This window comes from Phaenicophaeus curvirostris, chromosome 1 (genome assembly GCF_032191515.1).
Source record: "Phaenicophaeus curvirostris isolate KB17595 chromosome 1, BPBGC_Pcur_1.0, whole genome shotgun sequence".
Classification (NCBI taxonomy): domain Eukaryota; kingdom Metazoa; phylum Chordata; class Aves; order Cuculiformes; family Cuculidae; genus Phaenicophaeus; species Phaenicophaeus curvirostris.
Window position 1 is genome coordinate 31,587,074 of NC_091392.1, and position 18,654 is coordinate 31,605,727.

General features: G+C 38.1%; 1 protein-coding gene across 3 annotated transcripts in view; it reads left to right on the top strand.

Annotated features, from left to right (window-relative positions):
• Positions 1–18,654, top strand: part of TMEM117 (transmembrane protein 117) — a 207,308-nt gene that overhangs the window by 145,106 nt on the left and 43,548 nt on the right. For all 3 annotated transcript variants that reach the window (XR_011336983.1, XM_069851952.1, XM_069851962.1), the window contains exon 6: positions 17,788–17,947. Coding sequence is in view for 2 of the 3 variants with exons in the window: in XM_069851952.1 (XP_069708053.1) it covers positions 17,788–17,947 (160 nt within the window). In the remaining variant the exon portion in view is untranslated. The remainder of the gene's footprint in view (positions 1–17,787; positions 17,948–18,654) is intronic.

The following is an 18,654-nucleotide window of genomic DNA, read 5'->3' on the forward strand; positions in this document are numbered from 1 at the left end:
GAAGACATTTATGGAGTCAATCATTTTGGGTTAAGGAGTACACATACTACAAGTGTACTAATGGAATGGAAATAATGCCTGGAACATCACCAGAACAGTCACAGTCTCAACGGAGCAATTAAATATGTATGAAGAATGTTTGCAGTGAAGTTCAAACACATCAGCCTAAGGCTTATATTTTTGATTTAATTTATTCACAGCCTTTCTGTGTACTGCTGCTTGATGGTCGAAAAACACTTCTGCACACTGCCTCCTGCATCATCTGTGTATCCACTGACTGACAGATACAGTGACATTTGCTATTTTTAATCACTGTCTCAGGAGCAAGGAGTAGACTATGTAGTAGAAAAGTGCAGTGTTAATATTCAGGTTAACAGGTTTTATTCATTAATAGATCTGATATAATTCGGAGTATGGGAAGTAGTCTTCAAAATTAATTCACACAATGTTTGAGTATATAGCAAAACTTCTGGCATTGCTGGCATTATTAGATCTTCTAATTAGAGTATTGTATGATATGACTTGTATTCTATATCTTCATATCAATGTTTTTATCCTTCATGGAAGAGATGCTTGTACTATAGCTAGAAACTGGGGGGTTTTTTATATATCAAGAGCCCTTTAAAAAGTTAGTGGTAGTATTTCCTGATAATTATCATTCCTTTCAAAATGTATAAAAGAACACATGCTATTTTCAGGGTCAGTAATTCTTTGTTCTCTGCTATTTTCAGTAATAAATAAAACCAAACTGTTTGGGACTTTACAAAGAGATTTTGTTTCTTTTGATGGGTCTCAATTCTATGATTTGTCATGGATCAGAGAGCAGTAGCATATTGATTGGTTTCTCTGTTATCTATTCATAAACTATGAGTAAGTAGGACTGTCATATAACCCAGTTTAGAGCTCTTGACAAAGCAACTGAGCAAAGACAGCCTTTAAAAATGATTACTGGTGATGTAATTACTTATGGAAGATGTATGGATTTCACCCATATGGAAATAGCAGCATCTTCATATGCTCTTTAAGCAATAACATTAGTGGTATGAGAGCTTGTGTTCCAGTAATGGCATACACTACAGGTGGATAATGGCATGGTGAAGCAAAGGCATTTGTGTAAACACTGAGCTAAAGCCAGAAATATGCTTTTGTTTCTTTAACTAGTTTCAATGTTGTTATTGAAACAAAACTTACTTCCTAATGACATTGTAATTATTTTATTAAATGCAATGGAATTGAGAGGCCTCGAAGGTCATAGAATGTCCTGAGTTGGAAGCGGCTTACAAGGATCATTGAGTCTAACTCCTGTCCCTGCATAGGAGAACCTCAACATTCACACTGTGTGTCTGAGGGCATTGTCCAAATGCTGCTTGAATATTGTCAGGCTTGGCACCATGACTGCTTCCCCAGGGAGCCTGTTCCAGTGCTCCACCACCCTCTGGGTGAAGAACCTTTCCCTAATATCCAACCTAAACCTCCCCTGGCACATATTCCTACCATTCACTCAGGTCCTATCATTGGTCACCAGAGAGAAGAGATAAGAGCCTTCTCCTCCTCCCCTTGTGAGGAAGCTTTAGAATGCGTTGAAGTCTTCCCTTAGTCTCCTCTTTTCCAGGTTGAACAGACTAAATTACTTTAGCTGCTTCTCACATTGTATCCCCTCTAAATCCTTTACCAACTTCGTGTCTCTCCTCTGGAGATTCTCCAGTAGCTTGATATCCTTTTTATACTGTGGCATCCAAATCTGCCCACTGCACTCAAGATGGGGCTGAACCAGTACAGAGTAAAGTGTGACAATCACCTCCCTCAACCAATGCAGTGCTTTATGCACCCCAGGACATGGTTGGCTCATGTTCAACTTGCTGCTGACCAGAACCCCAATATCCCTTTCCTCAGGGCTGCTCTCCAGCCTCTCACTCCCCAGTCTGTATGCACATCCAGGGTTGCCATGTTCCAGGTGCAAAATCATTGAATCATAGAATCATAGAATGGTTTGTGTTGGAAGGGACCTTAAAGATCATCTAATTCCAGCCCCCCTGCCTGGACAGGGACATCTCCCACTAGATCAGGCTGCCCAAGGCCCTATCCAATCCAACCTTGAACAGCTCCAGGGATGGGGCAGCCACAGCTTCCCTGGGCAACCTATTCCAGTGCCTCATTACTGTCAAGGTGAAGAATTTCCTGCTAATGTCTAGTCTAAATCTTTCCCTCTCCAGTTTATAGCCATTCTCCTTCGTCCTATCCCTACAAGCCTTTGTAAAAAGTCCCTCCCCAGCTTTCCTGTATGCCTCCTACAAGGCATTTGCTCTGTTAAGCTTCATGGTGTTGGTGATTGGCCAGCTCTCTAATTTGTCTAGATCTCTCTGCAGGGCTTCTCTGCCCTTAAGAGTCTCAATAGCTCCCTTCAATTTCATGTCATCCGCAAACTTAATAAACCTTCAAGTCCTGCACCCAGGTCATTTGTGAAGACTGATCTGGAAAATATCCCTGTTGGTATCCGTAGCTAAATATAGAACTGGTAATACCATCAACAATGCTTATGGAAAATATGTGATGTTAATATGACTCCTATTACTGGGGATGCCAGTGATATGACACAAGAGTGCCCCCAAATCATACCATTTTCTAGAGAAGCAAAATTAATTTAGGAACTTCAGTTCAGGCCTAGGGTAAGCAGTCTTGGAAAATCCAGGAAACCTTGGTGCAATGTGGACAGTCGTGGTCAATGGCTTTTGATATCCACTCTAACAATCAGGACGATTGACTTTTCCTAGGAAAAAGAACATCCACATAAGCATATTGAAATAAGCGCCTGACCTTCGTCTTTTTGAAATCAATGGTAAAACCCAGTGATCTTCAATGAAACTATAACATTCTTCTAGATATTGGCAGCTTTTTTTTTCAATTAGTTGTAGGGGACATTTTCCCCTGCAGTATTTAATGAGCTCTGTACCATACATGCAAATACATTTTTGAAGCATAGAATGACAGATATGCTGTTTGATTAGTTAAGTCTTAAAATGCTTTCTTTCCTCACCTTTGATAATATTTACCCTTGCAACTTGTATATTTCTTTCTTCACAGTGTTGATTCATATGTGTGGTTTTATGTTTATGGGGTTTTGGTTTGGGTTTGGTTTTTTTTGGTTTTTTTTTCCCACTTCATTAAGCTCCTTTTTTCCACTCATTTATTGAGTTTTCCTATTGGCTTATTGTTTTTCTTAACACTTATTGTTCTGATTTTGAGTAACAGTAACATTCTTAAGATTTTTGTCCTTGTGATTTTTGTATCAGAAACCTGATTGGGTTGTTTCTTATGATAGATGGGCAGATAATGTGGCTTTACAAGTGCCAGAAGAAGTTGCATGCTTACCTTGTATAGCATGGCATTCTAAACTGCAGTTTGCCTTGAGACAGCAGGTTATTCCTCACAACAGCAAGATCAGATTAATAAAGATCTAGGTATGCGTACTCAGAAAGCGAAGCATATGAAAAATGCTTTCCCCTTCCAGGAAAATGAGTCGTAATCCAAATATTCATACCTTAACCATCTGAATTTACTATCCTATATACAGATTTTAAACATATGAATATATTAAAACGTCCCTTGAATTTGATGTACAGGAGATTTGTGAGGCTTGCAGTACTTCAGAAAATCAAACTATTTAAATATAATTCCCAGTCTGTGATTTAGGATCCTAGCTTGAGACTCAATGTAAAGTTGCATCATAAGGTCTTTCCCTGGACCCTATGAAAATTTCACAGATTTTAAGTATCCATCCATCTGGTCAGATCATCTTAATATGTTCATTTTTGAGTTTTCTGATCAGTTTGGAAAGAGACAGGTTAAAAATTGTTAGGAGACATGAACCATTACTTTGCGACACCATTATTCAATTTGCCTTCTCGCTTCCATAATTTTAGTTTTTAAGGTCATTCATGCTATTTGGAGATCTGCAGTGAGGTGACCAAGGTAATTCATAGCACAAGGACAAATCAGAGCTCCTTGAACTTAGAGGGGCGGGATTCAACTTCAATGTCTCTCCCTGAATGAGCAGAAAGAGAAAGGAGATACTGTTGTCCAGTTTGCAAAGTCTTGATTGCATGGACAGGGTATAGATGATGCCATCTGAGATCTAGGCTTTGGATTTTTTCAGGAACCTTTTGGCTTTATGGCACAGTTGTGCTCAGTTTTATCATTCTTTGCAACTTGAGCAAACTGGAAGAGAATTAACCAGATTCTGCTTTGGGAGCAGGTATGACTATATTACAAAAAAAAAAAAAATTAAAGAAAAAATCAATTTGCTATATTTTATTAATTTTTTAAGTAACAAATGAAATAAAACTAAGCAATAATTAGCAGGCCTTGGGTTACAAAAAGAACTAGCTTAACAAATCATCTCTCTGTAATACAAAGTGCGATAACATAAGTAGAAAGCTATTGGAGATGTTTTTAAAAATTTAATTTCTAAAGAACCCCTAGGACAGAGTTTTTTTGAATAAACTTGATGACAAGGTCCAAGGTGGAAGAATCTGTCAGCACAGCAGGCACACCTCAGCAGTGTGGTATGTTAAACAGGAGTTCAGATTTTAAGCAGCTCTCATCTGTGATAAGTTAGTAGGTCATTCCAAATATTTATGTATCATGAGCTATTCTATTATCATCTTTCTTAAAGAGATTTGAGGACATTTGTCCACATGCTAAGTACAGCTAGAAAATAGTCTTGATAGTTGGAACTGAATCATGAAAACCATTTTTTTAACTTTAAGAAAAAAGTGATCAATACATTGTCTTTGAATTCTGCCTTGTGACTGAAAACCTTCATGTGCTTTGTTCTTCCCATTTGAGTAAAGCAACAGAGCCTTTGCTAGTGGCATTCATTACAGAGCCGCACGTCCTGTCTTTTAAACCAATTCGATGCAAATGTAATTCCAGAAACCTAAATAGAATTAAAAATGTTTTGCGCCAGCATTTAGATATATGCAAATTTAGGGTAACAATCATTTGATTGACAGAGAAATTAATAACAGCGTTAGTCAGTGGAAGTGTTGTTTAGATATTTTCTGTGATGCAGCATTTTCCTGTTGGCTATAGATTACACGCTGAATGCAGCTATGGACATCTTGCTTTTACGGCACCTGGCTGCAGAAGAGATATTGCGGCATTCTGCAATTATCGTTCATAGCACAATTGGTAGTTACCCCAGTCCTCTATAATACATCTGCGAAACCACCTTTAAATGTCAAATGACAGATTCATATATAAGCAGTCGTCTGTTATAGCTGGTCTAGTATAGTATTTCACAATATTTGAGAATTTTTAAGTGTAAAGTCCATTCTTCCCTAAATATGGCTTTTAAAATACCCCACCACAAAGTGAAGACCTGCTTTAACTCAGTGAAATATATTTCTTTTTTTTTCAGTAGACATTGATGGGGTTATCTACCAAGAAATCTCTGTGATAGATTGCCAGTTATGGTTCAAAGGGCCCGGGAATGAGTGCAAGTCAAATTCATCTTTCAAAGCCTCCTAGCCTGAGATGACAGTTATTTTCAAGGCTCCCAGGAAGAACAAAAAGCAAAAAAGCTTAGAGAAGAACTGGACAAATTAATTTATTGTCATCTCTGCACAATGACTGAGTGACCTAGGAGAAAATAAAAAACAATACTAACAAAGTTAATCAAAAGAACTAAACACAGCTTTCTGAGATACTCTATCCGGTCCCAAAAGCTATCCCGCATTTTACAGCCCTTGTGAAATGGATTCAGTTATTTGCTCTGCAGAGGTCTGAAAATTTAGCTGATTTTGGTCTCTGTAGTAGTTGTAGTTCAAAGATGCCAAATGCATCCATCGATTCTAAATGCTGATTTGTTTCAAAGTCTCATCAACAATACAAAGGGTCCCTGTTTTGAGAGAAGGCGCAGCACTGGTAAGTATAGCCCTTCCAAAAGTGTTCGTCGAGCTGCTCTCTGTAGGTGCTTGCTGGAGACTGATTAAGCAATCATAGAAATGAAGGAGAGGCAGCCTGTAGGCTTTTATGCTTGTCAAACACATACGTTGAAGTATTCCACAGGAAGAAAAGGATCATATAGCTGTATAACTGGGGGGAGCTCAATCAGCAATGGCCAAAGTGTTTAACAGAATATTAAGCACAGAATATGTGTTTAACAAAATTTAGGTCAGCAAAATATCTGTTAAACTCAGGGTTTCTTTAGCAGAGCCTGAACTATTTTAATTTCAGTTTAATCAGGGAAGCAAAGCAGAAGTTGACAGGACATGTGGGTCTGTGGAAGATAAACTGGGAGGATGATTAACTTGACCTAAATGTGGCCCCTTGTTCTGACAACCTGTCTGTTCCCTGGGCAAGGGGAAAGGGCTGTCCCTAACTTGTTGCCTGGCTCTCGTGAAAGGACCGCCTTCTTGGACAGGCATAAGAAGTGGGATGTCGATTATCTACTCATTAATACTTTGTACAAGACGGTTATAGCCCTAAAGGAGGTCCACAAGAGCAGAAGTCTGTGGGAAAAGCAGTGAATACCACTGACTGTAGCCCAGAAGAAATGAAAACTGATGCCTTTTTTTCTCTTGCTTTCCATCCCCACTGCCTGAACTCTGCAGTGTCATCCAGAACTGGGCTGTGCCCCAGCCTTCAGTCCTGCTAAGGCATCCTTAGCCATTTGGATGAACCCTAGATCACCAAAATACCACCAAATCTCAGGGCCATATTACAGGTTACAGACTATATTGAAATTCATACATGACTGAAATTAAGTGGATACATCAGGAGGAAGAAGCAGGTCCAAACACTAACAGGGAAGAGACAGAAAATGGCAGCAAACCACAAGAGGACTTACTGCCAAGTAAGAACATCAGCTAAAACAAAATGGTAGGAGAGATGGTTTCTTAAAATCTCCAGCTACTGGCAGTCTTCACATCTGATTCTTAAGTATCAAGACATTAGGAACTGAAGAGACCAAGGCTGGAAACTGAAGAATGACAAATTATTTCAGAGGGAGAGAGAATTTTACTTGCACCTTGTTGAGAATCCTGTAACAAAACTTTTTTTTTTTTTTTTTGAAAACTGAACCATTCAGAAATGCATCACTTTTGATTAAACTTTCATTGAGAAATGCCTCTTATCTATGGAAAGGAATTTCTGATCAAAACTAGGGAGAGACTCATGTCTCCTCAGAGTAGCCAGTACCATGGTGATCAAATCCACATGGATGTTAATCTGAGACCCTGCATTTCTGGGGTGAAGGTGGGCGGGGTAGGGGAACATCCATCTGGGTTTAATGCATCTTTGCTGAATTCCCTGAATATTTCTATTTCTTCCAGCATTTATTTGTTTTCTGGTTTCTTTTTAATATAATAAGCTAGAAAGGAGTGCAGATTAGTTTCAGGACAGAACACATGGCTTTTTCTGTTTGAGGGGCATCACCATTTCCTGAGAAGCTCTAAGTTTAAGCAAATATGTATCTGGGCATCTTAGTGGATTCAGTCTTAACAGTTCTCCAGTTCTTTTGTGCTCCTTCCTTCTCAGAAGTTCTTCATGTTCATCTATCACTGGAAAAGTGACAATATTTATATTGTCACAGAACGGGACATATAATTATCAGGCACTGGCCTTCAACATGTATTCTGGTGAGTCTATTATCTTCTTTTTGCTCATTCTTCTTTCTAACCCTGTTCCATTCTTAGAAAGGTTAACTTCCCAGGAGATCAAAATCAGTAATTTGGATGTAGTTTTTCTTTATATTCTAAGATGTGTCAGCCTTATACTGGAACTGGCTCAACTTGTGGAAAGTCATGCCTATTAGCTTTTATTTCCTGAGCAACCTCTGCGTTAGTATCAATTATTCTTGAATCATTTGCAAAAAGTATTGCATATTACAATTTACCGGGAATGTCAAGTGAACTTTTAAATGTTTGCATTTTGAAAGACTTAGTTGGAACAACCATGACAGCTGAAATTCAGAAGTTTTGTGCACAAAATAATCCCTTCTGTTTTGAAGTAGGAATTGTAATCCTTTTTTTGGTTTGAGGCTAGTGCTGTTGCTGTCCACACTTTTTATACAGGGAGATAGGTTTGCTTGTTGGATGTTATAAACATCGTAAATGTTTATGATGTATAACTTACATGCTTTGCTACTGGGATTCCTTTATTGGAGGGAAAATATCATAGGAGCTTAGGATCATAGGGTAATTCATGCTGAAATTCAGGATCTTAGGAAGTCTCTAGTCTGCTACCCAAAGCAGAGTCAGCTCTAAGCTGAGTCTAGGTTGCTCAAAGTTTTTTCCAGTTGTGTCTCAAAAAGCTTTAGAGATTGAGATTGTACAGGCTTTGTGGGCAGCCTCTTCCACTGCCTGACAGGACTCATCGAAAACAGTTTTTCCTCATATCAAGTCTGGATCATTATTGTTTCAACAAATGCATAGTTTCTTGTCTTCCTGTTGTTCTCTGCTGTGAAGAGGTTGGCTCCATCTTCTTGCTAACCTCCACAGAGGTACTGGGGGTAGCTCTTAGTTGCTTCCCGAGCCACCCTTTCTCCACACTGGATTTGCCCATATCCCTCACCCTCTCCTCACAGGACAAATCTTTTAGCCCCCAAACAGCTTGGGGACCTCCACTTTAGTGTATTGGTGCTTTTTATATGCTATGGGGCAGGGGTATAAACTGGACGAGATATTCTGGATATGTTCTGATAAGTGCAGAGTAGAAGGAAGTAATTTCCCTTGATCTACTGGCTGTGCTTCTGTTTGTACATCCCTGGACATTGTTGGGACCTCTTTGCTACCAGCACACATGCCCAGCTCATGCTCAGCTTGCTGTCTACTAGTACCTTTTTCATACTAATGTAAGATTGATATTCTTTGGAAGATTTTTGACATAAGGATGCATTGCTCAGAAGGCAAGATTAAAGCTTTGGGGACTTTTTTTTTCTGTGTTGGAGTTGTTTTGGAAATACATTTAATCAAAATATAATCAACTTGTTAGATGAAAGAGCCTGCATTTATTCAAAATGCTTTGGAAAAAAAACAACATTAAAGAGCAGATCAAAACAATTGTAATTATATTTTTCTTTGATAGGGTTTGCACAAATGTAATTGTAAAAGGCACCACATCTTGGTAAATGAGAAGTTATATCGTATGGATACCGTAGTGTATGAAACCTAAAATAATGAGAAATTTCTTATCCCTTCAAACTACTATATAGTTAAAATACACAGCTAAACCAGTCCATAACACAGAAAACTATCAAGCTGTTATGATTAGCTTATTCTAAATTTGAACTGTATTTTTTAATTTTGGTTGTGGGTATAATATGTTGTCTCAAAAGCTGTGAGACATGTATACTGTACAACCCTCCCACCTACTCATCAAAAGCTTTGCTTAAAATCAGCAATATGACAACATCTGGCAAGGATAACATGTTCCATATGTTCTACATAGATAAAATCAGCCTCTGCTATTATCCTTAATGCTTTGTAGCTCATGATCACAAAGACAGCAGGAAATTTTATGGGTTTTGTTCTTCTTTTTTCCAAAAACTTGCAAGGGTAATTTCAAGCCTCTGCAACAGCAAAATTCTTTGTGTAGTCATTTTAGTTTTCTAAAATGTGTTTTAAAAAGCAAATAAACTCCATCATGTCAGTGGCATTTTTCATCTGACAGTTTCTAAAGAGAACTTTTCCATTATTTTGGTTGAAGATTAGTTTTGACAGGTCCTAAATAAAATGTATGTGTTTTCCAATTCAGTCAGTTTTTCATTATTTTCTTGAAAGAAATTAAAACATGGAAAACTGACTTTAGTTTTGAGATTCAGCTCTGGATTCAGATGCTTGATATTTACATCTTGATGTGGCTATCAACACACCTGCTGCTACTACAGCTGATGGAGCTCTGACCAATACAGATGGCGATCATTCAGTTCACCGTGAGCAGAAACTTGTATTAAGTCACCTGAATAATTTTCCAGACTCTAGCAACTGAATAAAGATGGGATTCAGGTGCCTAAACAGAGGCATTGACTACTATGTAAAGAGCCTAATTTTAGGCTCTTAGAGTAGCATTTCAATTACTGTCTAAATGCATTTGAAATGAGAGTTGGCTTCTAAATGTAAGGACATATAGTTTTTTCCATTTCAAAGCTTTTTCCCCTTCTACATTGCAATTAACTTAACTTTACTGCACACTTTATCATGAATGAGAAAAAGAGGTCAAGAATGCTTTCTTCTAATGACCAGTTTCTGTGAAGGTTACTGGGGATGCTGGAAATGTGGAAGGCCAAAGTCCCTGTTATTTACATTTTGGCATATGATCCTACGTCTTCCTGCTATGGTGAACAGCAATCCTTCACCTCACTCTTACCAGGGACTGCGAGGAACATAAAGGATTGATATGGTTAATACTAGCCACTAAGACACTCAGCTGGGCATGGGAAATCTGTGTCCAGAGAGCTGTAGAAATGTTGATGTATTTAGACAAAGTAGAGCAGCTCTAACTGGAGAGTTGAAAGTATCATGTAGCATCCAAAAGCCTGGTTATTATGACTAGTCCCTTTAAGACCAATATTCAAATACCTGGTCTGAATCACACGGAACGGGTATTAGCCCCATTTTTTTGCCCCTCCTCTCATACAGCTGAGATGCTGCCCTAACACTTGGCTCCTCAACCACAGCGAGGTGCAGGGATCATGACCAATTCTGACACAACTTCCCTCACATTACAGAAATCAGCCCTTTCACAGGTAAATACGATGTGTTGATGAACTACCCTTGCATGAATGTAAACCATTTTCCCTGAAAAATTGCCAGGCAGATCTATCCTAAGGCACATTCAGTACTCTGAAAATGCTTTTGAAAATCTCGTTTCTGTTGTTTCTTGAGCCAGTGGTCTTCCACCCCCCATTCTGTTGACAGACTTAAGTGATATATCCATCTTAAAGCAAACCAGAAAAAAAGACCTCCCTTTATCTTATATAGCAATTAACTTCTAACTTTGGAAGCTGAACATGGAGTAGAGTTGCTTGAATATAACTCATGTGAGTCCTATACTACCTTGTGTGTGATAGGTGCTGATTGAAATGTTTTTACAAGCAAGACCATGAACTTCCTTAAACTGTTTTTCGTTTTCTGAGTCACAGATAGGAAATGGCATTTGAAACTTAAAGCTTATGGCTGATGAGTTTAATTTAAATGAGCTGCTGTTTGAAATAGATAACACATTCATTTTAGGAAATTAATGATGTGGCAAAAGTAAACTCAAAGATGCTTCTACCTATCATAAAAAATGATACTCTCTAGAATTCTAATATTTCACCATGTGATTACATTACCTAATCTTAGTCATTTTGTTACATGAAACATAGTAAAATGTTTCCTCTGTGCATTAACATAAATGTAATTTCAGACTTTATATAAATCTTTGTGCAAAAATCCCAAATAGCTCTGGAATCATATTGATACACTCTAATAAAATTGCAGCTGTCACAGTCAAAGGACATAAGTAAAGCAGGGTTTATGGGAGAGGTAATTTCCTTTCTTTGACAAACATATAACTGAAAAAAATAAACTAGTGCTATTTACGTTTACAAAAATGTTTTTTATTTTCCTAAGTAAAAGAAATGTGTGAAAATGCAGAATAAACAATTCCAGTCTTACTAACGTCAGAGCATCCTTTATACTCTGCAGTGTCCAGTTTCTTCAGCTTACCAGGCAGAATGATGACAAGCATAGACTAAAAGACTTAACTGGGAATGCAAGCTTCCTACCATGTGTGGTATCTGCTGTCGATAAGTATTTATGAGCCTGTCCCAACACAGAGTTCCCCTCACTATTCCCTGTTTGAAACAGGGAGTATTTCAGAACTTGCAATTTCAGAGCAGATATCTTGGAGGTGGAGGTTACTGGCAAAGAGTGAATTACTTAACCATTATTTCCTACTGTATGACAGACATTAAAAATACACTATTGTGATGGCAAGTTTTTTAAAAAGATAATGCAATTTAAAATTTGAATTAAAAATAATTTTCTTCTAATTGGTATTTTACTTCAGATAATTAAGTCTTTTTGATGACAATCTACATTAATATACTTTCTCCCACTCATTTATGCCTTCAGATCATGCCATGGGGCATGTGGTGCTCTGAAATCTGGCAGTAATATTATTCCTTATCTCTACCACATAGTTGTCCCCACAGGGGAACAGGCACTATGTTTTAACAAGCAAGATCCAGTCTAATTAATTTTCCAAATATTCCTAGATACTTGTTGCATATGACTTCTCCTATTGCATGTCTGTATTAGCAGTTCACTTCAGCAGCACATTTCTGAAGAGGATCTCCCAGTCATCTCTCCACCTACCCTGTGTTTCATTGCATAGATTGAGCTTGGGGTGCACAATGAAGATTTCTTCTGGGTGCAGCTCAAGTTTCTGCTGTCTGTCCCAGCCAGGGCAGGAGAGCAGCGGCCAGTTGGAGGCTTGAATCCGTGCTACTCCAGAGAACCCAGATGCTTTCCACCAACAAAGCATCTGTCCCTTACACTTGCTTAATTGCAGAAGTGATGCTGACACCAAGCAACAGGCAGACTAAATATTTTATTTGAAATGGGTTTAGAGTTGCTAGTTTTGACAGATTTAATAACAGAACCATTCCTAATTAAAACAAGTGAAATAATAAGTGTTGGCATTTGCATATGAACATCTGCAGTAGCATTGTTCTTTATAGTTATTGTACACTGTGGGACAGCATGTTTGGCCAGCACTGATTCAGGGATTAAAAATTACAGAAAGTGTTTAACTTGATGGATGATCTTTCTTTCCTAAGGACTGGAAAGTATTTTTAAATTTCAAGTGCAGTAAAATTTGTTCTTCCCTCTCTGTATATGTTTTCACAGGGTGTTTTTAACTGTTTTTGGCACATTCATAAAAAATTGACATTATAAACACTGCAGCTGGAAACATTATTTATAAGACATTGATTAGAATTGCATTTCTGTTTCTTATGGCACCATCTGAAGCTGAAAGTTTTGATGAATGCTGATTAACTGCTAGGTGGTTTAATTTTGGAGTGTCAATATACCTAGACTATATGCTATAGTTAATTTTGTGTATTCAGTAAATTCTGACATGTATTTTATTAATTACATATGCTCATTTCCTTAATGAACAAGAATAAGAATACAGAATTTATGATCATATTTCTTTATTAGCATGTCCTTCTGTTCCAAATGTACATAGTATTAAGCAATACCTGGAATGCTTATTAGTGATATTTGATGGTTTTTAAATAACCTGACTTAGTGGCAATTATGAGTGAAAGTGTGATGAAAAGTTCTCACAGTGAGATGTTATACAAATCTAAGAGCTACTTTTAACTGAGCACAGGTAGGGTGTTTTTTTTTCTGGAAAAGGTGTAGTCAAAGGGCAAGATATTGCTTTTTGCCCCTTGGAAAAGACAAAATGAAGATGAGGAAAATAGCCAAAGTTTGTCTTTCATCTCTTCGGTTGATCTTAGCAGAACTCTTGCTATCTGATCATCAAAGCTACACCTTCATAAAAGATTTGACAGAGGGTCACATGAGACAGAAGAAAATTATAAATAGCTCCAACAATGAGCAGCTCAAAGTTGCTGGCATTTTGAAAGTAGAATTATCTTCTTATGTATGGTTGGACAAACAATTATATTTGATATCTAAGCTGCAAAAAACTTCACTTTCACTATGTGGCAGTTTGAGAAATGAGGTGCCATCATAGACCAGAATTTGGTTTTGGTATAGTTTGCCCTGCTGATTTAGACATGACGAATCAGGTAACTCAGATTTGGAACAGTTCTTTTTTACACCCTTAAATGTTTTGTGAACTTGTATACATTTCTTACCTTGTCTTTATCTTTCCAAGGACAAATTCTGGGGTTTTGCATTTTTCAACTCGGTACAGACAAATAATAGACTCTAATGATGTGGCTGGATGGAGTCAAAGGTACTTCTGTCTTATGTCTGGAGAAGCTGTGGTGTAAATGTTTTTGTGGTACTGCACCAAGGCTGCAGAAGGATGAGTCAATGCCTCATGGACTCTGCCTACGTAATTCCTGATGTGGGAGATAAGACATGAAAAACAGCAAAATTCAAGAGATTGCACAGAGCAAGGCTGTGGACAACACCTGTGAGGGGGATGCATGACATGAGCTCTGAATTTCTCCACTTCTAAGTGCTTTCCAAACAACTCATTCAGGTGTTGTTGTTCAGACTTCAGAGAATGATGGCCACTTTCCTGAACGCTGTGATGGCCACTATGGAGGCATTGTAGGTAAACTAATGCCAAGTTCTTTACACAGTTGAAAATGGCCCATTGCATGTAGATGTTCTGTACTTCCTATCAATTGTGTTAGTCTTGAGGAAAAAGAGGTGTCACGGACTTTGTTCTCCAGAAGTAGCATTTATCAATGATAGAGACTGCAAAGTTGTGGTTATGACCATGTCTGCCATGAGGGACTGTCTGCAGCCAATATGAATGATAAAAACCTTCTCAGGCTTCTGGCCTTTATTGTGCACAACCTCTTGTAGTATATAACATGCTGGGTGATAAATACTAATTGGTTGGTCAGCTGGGTCAAAGCTTATGGTTGAAGAAAGTGCTGTTGTGGAAAGGTGGCAAAGTCAAAGACATTTGGTTTGGCTCTTGCTAAGTGTGTGAGAAGAAAATAAATGTTCTATTAGCAAATGAAGGCCAGCAGCGTGGATTCAGTCTGGCATCAGTGACCTGTTTTCACAAATTCAGGACCAGACTCAGTCCCTGCTATCGAAGCTTATAGAGATACAGTCTAAAAATTACCTGCTTTTTGAGTGATTCCTTGCAGTAAAAAGTTCCTGTCTTCAAGCTTTCCCTTGGTTCAGTGTAGAACAGAGGATTTTAGAAAATCGCTGGCAGTGATGATCACAGTACTGACTTTTTTAGACCTACCTGATAATTTTAACTTCTCAGTATGCAATTGACTTGGACAGTGGGTTTTTGTATATTTTTTTTTAAATTTTTATTCTTCACAGCAGCCTTGTATCTTGAAGAGTAGGGGCTATGCTGTAAGATGCGTGTTATGGTAGTTGAATAGGTGTCCAGGACACATAATCGTTTGATACAGCAAGCTAGAATTAGAAGTGAAATATAGAACTCTATTTCTTCTGTAAAGCAGAGAAGAAGTTGCATTTCTTAATGGCTGGTACTGAGTCAGTCCTCTCTTGCCTTTCCCTCATAGCCCTTCTATAAGCAGAAGACCAGCAATGATGTGAATAGTTTCACGGCTTAGCTCTTCCTCAGTAATGTGCATTGCAAAATAAAGGACAAAGTACACTGGCCTAAATATTGCAGGGTGGTTCACACTGGTTCATCTGAAGCAAGTTACGTCAAGTTAAATGAAATCCTCAACTTCGTCTCTTAATTCCCAGGGCAGTGGAGCATTGCTGTACTTTCACAAGAAATGAACTGAACTCTAACTCAGGCAAACTCAGTTTATAATAGTTCCATAAGCATATATTGAATACTTTGCTGTGTTTCAGTATCATAGGTCAAAAATACAACCGTGTGGTGCAACCATTTCAAACCACTGTTTCTGACCTTGTTTTTTGGTTTCACATTTTCTTATTCTATTAGCAGCCTGTTTTCTGCTACCTTCCCTCCCTATACGACATCTCAGAATGAATAACGAAGCAGTTTTTTAAGTGCATATGCATTTCCTAGAGGAAATCAGGGCTTGAGCATACACATTGGTCTTTGCATGCATGCTGATGAAGCATGCATAAAAATATGCCTGCATTTGCTTGCCTACATGCCAAAATCCAACCTCCCATGCTTTGAACTCTTGCTCCAAAATGCAAATGCATAATTCAAGAGGACTGAAACAGAATAGTGTTGAGCATAGCTTCTAGGTACATGGCTTCTATAGCAAAATGTGCAGACTTGAATTACATTTCTAAAACGCCCGTGCACCAGGAGATGTGGGTTCCTCAGCATGAGGGCAAGGAAAATCAGTGTGTCCGGTGGCCAGGGCAGCCTGCACAGGCTGGCAGACAAGCACTGAGGACTTTGTTCTTTCCGGTCAACTTGTCAGCCAAAGTGAGAACATTTACCTCAATGTGAATTTCAGATATGAAGGTGAAATAGGTGGGAAGAATTCCCATTGTGATTCTCAGGAGACTATGTGCGCGAGAGAAGCACCATAATGAATCGCCTTTCCAAAGGAAGCTGTTCTGGTTATGCCAAAGCAGAGACTGTAGAAAAGTTCATCACATTCAGGTACGGACAGGTGAAATGGTACCTAAGCAAATGGCTTGGGGATAAGCAGGCTTGAGTATTGCTTAGGTCTAATTAAGTTTAGTATTCCTCATTTGTTTCTTTCTGGCCCAGATGCTGTTAATACGCTCCAGGGATTCTGCTGTGGTGCCAACCACAGTCTTAAATATGACTGAATTTATTTGTTAAGAATAAAAATAAATGTTCAAGGGTAAAGGTGGTAGCAATCAAGTCTTTGTGTGTCTCATTATATTTTGAAGAGCCATAGTCCATCGTGCCACAAAAGAATGATATTCAGGAGTCTAAATGTGTACACTGCTGCTCCCTGCCTACACAGACACAGCCAAGGCTGATGTATAAAAAGATGTGTCTACAGACTGGTAGCCTGTGACTACTGTTGTAGATTTTTCTTTTACACTTCCAAGCATTTGTCCTGTTTGAAAATGTCATGGGATATATTCTTCACATAGTTTTACAGCCCTTGGTAGCTGAAGGAAATGAAACTTTATTGCTGTTGAAAAAAACTCTGCTATGCCACAATTATTTAGGTGTGTGCATGCATTCAGATGTTTATATGCCCCTATTATAGCACAGATTTACGGACAGCTATGGCTACTGGGAGAAGCCTTGCTCACCCTCAAATTTACCAGCTAAATATGCCAGTTTCCACGGAACTAGGACTTCAGTCAGTCATCATTGACATCTCTGAAGGATATCACCAAGGTTCTGCTAGAAATTATGACATTTGGAAGGGGATAGCTTAGGTATTTTCCTAAATACTGTTTTGCAAAATTGTATGAATTAGCCACGTTTTTCTTCTGTAATTCTAATAACATTCATATGGAGGATTTATTAGTTTTGCAATTCACTCTTTACAGACTTCTCAGAAATGCCGTAAGATGTGTTGAAAACTTGTGCAAAGGACATCTTGGGAGGCACAAAGCAAAATACTTCTACAACCCCCAGAATTTGCTAAAGACTAATTTAGTCAATGAAAATTTCTTTCATACAGATGTGTTTCTATATAAACATTAGATTTCACAGTTAGTGTCTTACAGCTTTTAAAGCCGAGAAAAGACTTTTCAAAGGTTCTGATGTTGTTAGTATCTTAGAAAATGTTCTCTCAAATTTTTCACTTGGATTTGGTGTAGATCATAGAGTCCTTGGTACACTACTGTGGTTTATTTCTTTCTTATTTTACTTAATTGGTTTGCAACATAGGTGAAAAATATGGAATGAAGAGCAAGAGCAATACACACCTGCCTAATTTTGCAACATGCTTAGTGCTAGCTACTAAATTTCTTTTTACTGAGGATGCAGTTGACTGCTTTCGTATTTTGAATTAAATGATTTGTTTGTACACTTAATTTTCTTCAATCTGTTTTCATCAGCAGAAAATTACTGATAAAGCACTAGCTGACCATTAGAAGACAGATAAAATAGAATGATGCATCTTCATTACTATCATATTCTCTCTGAACTATTTCTTTTTTCCCCTTGCAGGACAGTTCTGTTTACTCTGACCTCTGTAGTCGTGCTTGTCATCACTACTGACTGGATCAGCTGGGACAAGCTGAATCGTGGATTTCTGCCAAGTGATGAGGTCTCAAGAGCCTTCTTGGCTTCTTTCATCTTGGTGTTTGACCTTCTTATTGTCATGCAGGTACGCTCTCCTTATGTTTCATTCAACTTGGTGAGGCTGCCTAGTCACTCTATTTCCACTAGAGCAAATGGTGTTTAGCTGAGAGTACATAAAGGTAGATAAATGTTTTGTTTGCAATTGCTATTAGTAGAAGCATTTTATAACACCATTCTCAGTGACTTTGCAAAAAGCCTGCTGGCATTTTATTCTGAAAACATTGCTGACTTCTCTTCTTAGACTACTAGGTAAGAACTCCATGACTTTCCAAATACAAGGTGTTTTCTGCAAAAGTGACATCAGAAAGAGAAATGGAAGCTGGTTGTTTTGTAAATTAAAAGCTTCTGTTAGGAAGATGACAGAAATTTGTCCAAACATGAAAGAAATACTTCCATATTTCAAGCACTGCAAATATTAGGTATATACGCATTATAGCATTTTAATAAATGAAAATTAGTATTTGCTATTAAGATTTCACTTTCCACTTGAACGTCTTTCCACTTTCATGTCTTTGGTGACAGATCCTTGTACTGTAATGTCTTCTGCTAGCAACGTTCACTGTCTTCTCCTTGAATCTAGCTGTTAAGAAAGGAATTTGGGTCACAAGTATATGGCCAAAACCTCCTTCCTGTGATGCTGTGCCTCTACCTTTTGCATTTGTCAGTGTTTTGAGCCTGGTGTGAATAACTCACCCAGTGCTCTGTGAAAAATTAGGTCACTTGGGCTGAGGC